This window comes from Aptenodytes forsteri, unplaced genomic scaffold (genome assembly GCF_000699145.1).
Source record: "Aptenodytes forsteri isolate BGI_AS27 unplaced genomic scaffold, ASM69914v1 Scaffold145, whole genome shotgun sequence".
NCBI lineage: Eukaryota > Metazoa > Chordata > Aves > Sphenisciformes > Spheniscidae > Aptenodytes > Aptenodytes forsteri.
This window is the reverse complement of record NW_008795122.1, coordinates 3037783-3045352: the sequence shown is the minus strand read 5'-3', so window position 1 is coordinate 3045352 and position 7570 is coordinate 3037783. Positions and strand designations below refer to the sequence as shown.

At 42.6% G+C, this 7570-nt stretch overlaps 1 protein-coding gene across 1 annotated transcript in view; it reads left to right on the top strand.

Annotated features, from left to right (window-relative positions):
• The window catches only part of GRHL2 (grainyhead like transcription factor 2), a 59539-nt gene extending 56603 nt beyond the window's left edge, over positions 1 to 2936 (top strand). Inside the window, exons 15-16 of the mRNA XM_009277171.1 lie at positions 1514 to 1578; positions 2822 to 2936. Of these exons, the coding sequence (XP_009275446.1) occupies positions 1514 to 1578; positions 2822 to 2936 (180 nt within the window). The remainder of the gene's footprint in view (positions 1 to 1513; positions 1579 to 2821) is intronic.
• Positions 2937 to 7570: the final 4634 nt, after the last annotated feature.

Genomic DNA, 7570 nt, shown 5'->3' with positions numbered 1-7570 from the left:
TTGCTAAGCGGTGCTTACACTAGTCAAGGACTTTTCAGCTTCCCATGCTCTACTGACTGAGAAGGCTGGAGGTGCACAAGAAGCTGGGAGGGGGCACAGCCAAACTGGCCAAAGGGACATTCCATACCGTGTGACGTCATGCTCAGTACATAAATGGGGGGAAAGCTGGCCGTGGGGGCCGCTGCTCGGGGACTGGCTGGGCATCGGTCAGCGGGTGGGGAGCAATTGCATTGTGCATCACTTGCTTTGTATAGTCTTTCTTCTTTCTTCTTTCGTCTTTCTTCCTTCTTCAGATTTTATTCTGTTTCAATTATTAAACTGTTTTTATCTCAACCCACGAGTTTTCTCACTTTTACTCTTCCAATTCTCTCCCCCATCCCACCGGGGTGGGGGGTGGAATGAGTGAGCAGCTGTGTGGTGCTCAGTTGCCGACTGAGGTTAAACCACGACAAGGGTGACACCCCCTCCTCATCTCCCCTGCCTGTCCTTCCAAAAGAGCCTGTATCCCTCCATCCCAACACTCCAATCATAGGAGCCATCCCACCATGTCTCCGTGATGCCAATAAGGTCATAGCCCTGCAGGCGTGCGCCCATCTCTAACTCCTCTTGTTTATTTCCCATGCTCCGTGTGTTTGCATAGAGGCATTTAAGTTGGGCCCCCGATGAAGCTGAAAGTTCATTCTTCAAAAGTTTTCCTATATTTTCTGCTTTATCATTTGAGTAGCTGGCAAGAGGTTTAGTTTAGAAGTCCTTTACCTTGTTAACATACTTCTTTGCAGTATCTAATCTTGTTATCTGTACACTCAGATGATGTTTTGTGAGCCAAATAGTGTTCTCATTTTGCCACCCTAGTAACTAGAGTAAGTCACCTCCCCAACAATACAGAAGCTTCCTAATCCTGTGTGTAGCATGTTTGTAGCCCTCCCACAATAAAAGGTACCTTGAAGATACTTTCTGGACAAAAGAAGTACCATGGAGGGTCCTGTTAGCTTAACAAACCTTGAAATGCCATTGAGAAATAGAAATGTGCGCTTTTTTTTTGTTGATCCATCAATCCATCAGCTCCTGTTGCATTGCTACTCATCTGCCTTCTGCCCGGTGGAAGAAGCCTTTGTTTCCATGAGCCCAGAAAATCAGAATAAGAAACGGCAGAAAGGTGGCTGATCAGATTGAAATTCCCTGGTAAAATCTGAAGCTGGGAAGAGTGTTGACTCCTGAGAAGAGCAGTAGGAGATGCTGAGGCAGTTTTGATGACTCATACCCCATGAAAACTATAGTCTCCCAAGTTTCTGGATGGAAACGACTGTGGTTTTTTGATCAAGATGTTTAGGATTATTCCTCCCCGAATCATCCTTAAATGAAGCTATGGTATGGTTGCGAGTGACTTTTCTGTATAGCTATCCTGTCAAAGTTTGCAGAGATAGTGTTTTAATGCCTTATGTAAAGTGAGAGGTGACAATTTAATATTTCTCATTAGTCTTTAATGATATTTCTTTTATTTTTATGATTTCAGATCTCTGAGAAATATGGGCTGCCAGTTGAAAAGATTGCAAAACTTTATAAGAAGAGCAAAAAGGGGTAAGTAAACTAACTAACTAGGGGCTATTGCAGGATCCTTTAGAAGTACTCAGAGATCCCAACTATGCTTGGGGCCTCATGATGCTGGGCAGTATAAACACTTTTAGGAGACATGCCCATACGCTTGAAATCTTAATGTCTATGGAGACAGCAAGGGGTGGCAGAGGAGGAAACGTGAATCTCCAGTCTGTGTCTGACCAGTATTCATAGGCTTACTGTGACGAAACAAAGTTTCTGTTTGGAAAATGTATTTGGATGAAGTCTGTTTTGTAGACTATATGCTTAATAACATCGTGGAGCGCTAGCATGGGAGAGGTGCAGCCTTTGCTGTGAATGCAGTGTGGAGTTTCCCGGCAGTGTTAGGAAGAAGTAGGCCACTGTCCGAATCTGAAAGGCAGGCAGGCAATGTTTGCTGCAGGGGTTTCAGCTGAGTAAATTTAGACGTGAGCATCACAGCTGTGATTTTAGAATAGCTAGGCTACTACTTCTTGCCATAAATCTAAATCTCTCCACTTTAACTTTTTTTACTTCTAAATAACCACAATATTGTAGTGATATAATTTTAAATCAATCATTTATTTTCAGCTGTAACTCTAGCTTAGGGCATTGTTTTGTCTGGGGATTTCTTTAGCTTTTGAGAAGACAGGTGAAACTTCTCATGTTTTGCTTCTTTCTAACACTGTTTCCAAGTGGTAAGTTTGTTGGAAGAAACACTTTACAGTAAAGAGTGAGGAAAACACTCATATACACTTCTAATAGTTGTTGTCGATATTCTCACATCCATGCTGAGTTCTAGGCCTGTGAGCTGTGTGCAAAGCACAAATTACACTGCTTCACCACGTTAGCAACTCACACCACAGAGGTGCAACAGCTCACACGGCGTGGCTGAGGAGTAGCATGGAGGTGTACCGGGGGGAGCCAACACCAGGCATGGGAAACACCAGCTAGCTGGGTCTTCCAGGGATCTGGGGTGCAGTTCACCTTGTAGGCAGCTTAAGTGGGTTAACATCCCAGCACTGGCATGTCTCTTACCTTAACTACTTTGGCAAGGAGCAGCCTCTAATCCAAAGACTATAAGGGACTATGGGGCAGATCTTGATGATTCCCGCTATTGTCCCTGTACTGGCATGTGCTGGAGTCTGTTTTTTGCATTGTAGTGAAGCGAGCACATGCAGTGGAGTGCATGGCTTTCCCTTTCAGTGTCCTGGTACATAAAAATACTGATTTTTGCCTTTGTCACCAGTATCTTGGTAAACATAGATGACAACATTATTGAGCACTACTCCAATGAGGACACGTTCATCCTGCACATGGAGAGCATGGTTGAAGGCTTCAAGATCACACTGACCGAGATCTAGCCTCAGGCAGAGCCTTTGTGTAAGGAACCACAGCATTTCATCCTTCTTGGAAAGCAGAAGATTCCCCGGGAACTTGACAGACATTGATCAGAGAAACTGTTACAAGACTGCTTTGAAAATACTGTCTATTCTGCACATGTGCACCCACTGCATATAGACTTGGGTTTGTCAAGCACAAGGCCACTCATGTTAACCTGGTCCCTTATTTATTGTTCCCCACTCACTAGTGTACAAGCAGTTACCAGATTTGTAACCAAATGACCCACTGCAAATGTGAAATGCAGCATTTTAATCCATACTTTAGTGTGGAGAAGCTCATTCTAAAACATGTTAAGGAACCATGCTGGTCTAGTTTCAGAAATCTGGTGTAAATCACTTTACCAGTAGTTCTCTCCGTCATTGCTAAAAAACTGGTGCAGTGCTAAAGATGGGGAAAGTGGCTGGCAGAGTTCACTTGCTCAGACTGATCCAGATCTCTCTATAGTGTATAGTCTTGCCAAATACCTCTGGTAGTTCTCAGCACGTAGCAATGAGGACTTGTAAGTAAGGCATTCAGCTACAAATGTCACTTGTAAGTAAATGGTAAAGAAACCATTTTAACCTTGTATATAGTGTTTATAATATGCAATAATATATTTTAACTACTGTATGTGGGCATGTTTACTGCCACTATGTTTTTGTATGTATTGGGTTTAGGGTTTAACAGAATCTTTCCTAGAGGATTAGATTGCTGCAATCTGTTACGGAGTGTGTACTGAGAAGCTGATAACTGTATCTGCACTCCTATGCTCCACCCTTGCCCACCCAGTTTTATACTGAAATATTGGAGCAAACCGTGCTACAGGGTCTGGAGTGCTCTGGCACAATGGGACCCACCTTAGGTGCCCAAGTCTCAGCTGTAGATACCTATGTGTCCCATCCAGCTGTCACCAAATCCAAGAGGCACCATGTGTCTGCTGCCTGGTGTGCCTAGAGGTACAGAAGGGACTTCTGCCTGTTCTGTTGATGAAGTGGAGGCTCTCAAAGTGGGCTTTTCTCAAGCCTGTGGAGGGAAAGGTGCTTTCCGCAGCAGCCTGCTCATTAAAGCATTCCTCTAGACTGTAAGAAACAGGACTTCAAACTCTTCTTCTTAAGGGTACTTGTTCTTGTATCTCATCGAATGATTCTGTTTTGATTCCTAGGACAGTTGGGTGAGGTATAAACCTAGGCTTGATGTAAATATTTTCTTGAAACTGGAACAATTTTATCAGTGGAGACTTGAGCATCCCACAACTGAGGTGTGGAGATGGGTCTCTCTCACAAGGGCTGGATCTGAACCAAAGTTGAACTACAAGGTTATCCTATCAAATTCCACCCCTGTCTCATGAATTCTATGAAGAGAGAAAGTTGAAGGCTAAAATCATGCCAAGAAAGGGGTTCAAGGCCTGAATGTTCCTAGCGCATCCAAACCCAGCACCTCTCTCACTCCTTTCCAGCTCCTCTGGCTATCGTAGAGAGCTCCTCGCTCAGCATACAATCCTATGAGTTTCAGCTGAAAGCATTTTATTGTCTAATGTTCATACATGGATCCTGTGTGACAGACAGAAATGTGGGTCCTTTCCTACATGCAGCCTTTAGAGTTTCTTTATTTTTTTTTCCTTCTGGAATCTTTTTTTCATTTAGTCACAGAATCTTTTTTTGTTAGGTGGTTAATGGCGTAAAGAAACACTGCCTAGTTTAACAGGGCTCGTTCTGTAGTGTTTTGAGCTGTGTGGAGCTATTTACATTCAAGCAAAGTAGCTGGGATAGCTGACCAGTCTGATTTGGTCATGTTTTTGCATGAATTGTCCTGCAAGCTCTTTCACGCTTTCTTAACTTCATTAGCAATAGCATCCCATTAAAATCTGTACTTCAAATACAAATGTTAGGTACCTGTCAAAGTTTCTGTGGGACCAGAACCTATAAAAGGTTCAGGCTGTTAGTGTCAGGCCTAACATACCCAAAATCCACATGTGTCTGCAAAGCAAAATGTCTGTTCTGTCTTCCTCCCTCCCTCTTCCTTTGTCATGTGCTCTTTCTCCTTCTGATGCAGAGTTTTGTAGTAATTCCGTTATCTTTTTTATAAATACGTACTCAAGCAAAGATGCTCCTGCTACCCTGCTCAAGAGCAGACATCCTGGGAATACAAGGGATTTATGGTGGTTCAGTTTGTTTCTGCTTGGCTCAGGCTCAGATAAAAAGTCTGTGCTGACTTAGCCCAGCTACTTTTTTCCTAAAGAAAAAAAGAGGACAGTTTTGGCAGGTGGCATTAGGAACTGGGACCAGCACACAGTACTGGTAAGCAGTGGTGTTAGTTCTCGTATTTCTCTGTTGTTTGATGGTGTTTGGGATCCTAAGGATATTAGCTGGGATCTATCTCTCAGTTGGTCATGATGTCTGGGCAGAAGCTGCAGGTGAAGCATAGGAGTAAATGTACGCAGGAGTTGAGCCCTGGTTCTGCCCCCAACAAACCTGCCATCCAAGCTCTCTTACTTATAGGGAATGCCTGTGGCGCCTGGGGCTGGCCCGGGTTGGGATGTGCTGCGTTAAGAGAGGACAGTGAGAATTTGGGGTTCACAGAGAAGGACAGGGCTATCGTGGCAGCACCAGCACTCAGGTTAATGGGACATCCTTGTCTTACACATGGGTGGAGATGAGCTGAGATCTATTGGATGCTGCAGCATCCTGCACCGAGGAGCAGTGTAGGATCAGCGAGAAGTGCAATGCTCCAGGAAATACTGGGGCTTAAGGAGCTGTCTTTCCATTGCCATTTTAGGAGCTTTCGGTCAGGCACTGTCCAGGGAAGGAAAGTTGCTTCCAAGGTTAACTGAAAGCTTTTCTAAATACATCCTAAAGTGTGCGAGTTCCTGATATAAGAGAGCTGATACTCCTGCCTTTGGTTCATTCTTATAGTCTCAATGAAGGTAGCAGGGTTGAGGAAGATGAGTAGGATTTACCCTGATTGTAAGATTATTTTAAAACAACAGCTAGAGCTAGTTAAGGATGATCTCCCTTAACTTTATCTGCCAGGGTCTGAGGGCTTTGTTTCTCTGCTTCAGATGCAGATGCATCGCAAGCACCTAAGACATTGCAAAGAGCACATCATCTTGCACCCCTTCAGTTGTAGTTACAGCATCAGCTGCTGGAGGAGCATTGAACCTTGGATGCTGGTTGTGGCAAGCTGCAAGCTCTCAGAGTTTACCTTGTTGGTCAAAACCAGGCTATCAAAGTGATGGGGAAGGGCCAGTACGAGTAATGCAAACTTCTGAAGCACTGGCCTGCCTCAGGCCCTGCTTGAGTCAAAGGTCTTGAGGAGTACGAAGTGCTCACATGTATATTGTTTAAAATATATGTGTTGCTTTTGTTTAATGAAAAATATTGATTAATGCTGGATCTTCCAAATATTATGAGTTAAATGGAAGTAAGATTTGGCTACTGTTCAGCAGGGGACAGGAATATCTGCCTTGCCTCCTTTTGTCTCTTTGTGGCACTGCTGTGGTGGTTTATTTAAAGGAACAAAGCTCTCATTTCCTTTCCTTCTTCAAGACAGCAGTCTTGAATCTTAGCTAGTGCAGCCTGAAGGGTGGCTTGCTGCTCAACTCATTTTCCCTGTGAAGAATTAGAGCAGTGCAATGTCTGTAGATGTTGTGTTTTGAAAGACTCTGATAGAGACGTGCAAAAGGAGAATAGTCTTCTAAGCTCTAATTTTGGTTCCCGCTACAGATTTGGTACTATGTCCGTCCATTTGATGTTTTATTATAAAACCCCCAAATCTCAAATTTTAGTTTCTTTCTACACAGTCAGGTGCTGATATCCCCAAAATAAAGTGCATCCTTGCAGTGAAGCTTTGTTGATGTATGGTGATATCCTCATCAAGACATTTGGGAGGATTTTTACCACTGAATGTAAACTACAAAGAAAAGAACTTTTTTTTCCTGTGTGTCCTCTCTCATGAAGTTTTTGGTCAATGGAATTCAGAGATCAAGTGTCTTTCTTGTATATTTTCCTCTTTCAGTCTATGGATTGTTTAAATGTTGTAAATTAATTCAAACAGTTAGTAAAAACTAAACTCTCCAGCTGTCAGAGATGCTGTATATTGATTGATATGGAACTGGAAAGGAGTATCTTATGACTTTTAAAATGTAAAGCTTATGCGATGTTTATATGCTCTTCCATTTCCTATGAATTGAGACAAGATACAAACAGGAATGTTTGTGCCAAAGTTTGTGACAAGCCCTCTTTCTGGCAATCGAGCAAACTTTATGTATAAATAGTGTGCTTTTATATTAAGAAAATAGCTCATGTAACTTAATAGTATTGCAACTGGGAGAGGGGTTTGATAAACTGTAAATACAGTTATTTTATTTTTTGTACATTTTTAAGAAGGAAAAAAATAAATATTCCTATGTATGAGATAATATTTCTGTTGCTGTGGTGTGTATTACTACATACTGAGGATTGAGTTCCTATTCTGAGCCCAGAAAACTTTTCAAAAAGAAGAAAATAGAAATTCATTATACCGAGAAAACAAGAACAGAGACTGAAAAAAATAATCACCAAAACATGGATTCAATGACTAGCCTGGTAGACGGGCGGGGAGAGCAGTGGATATTGTC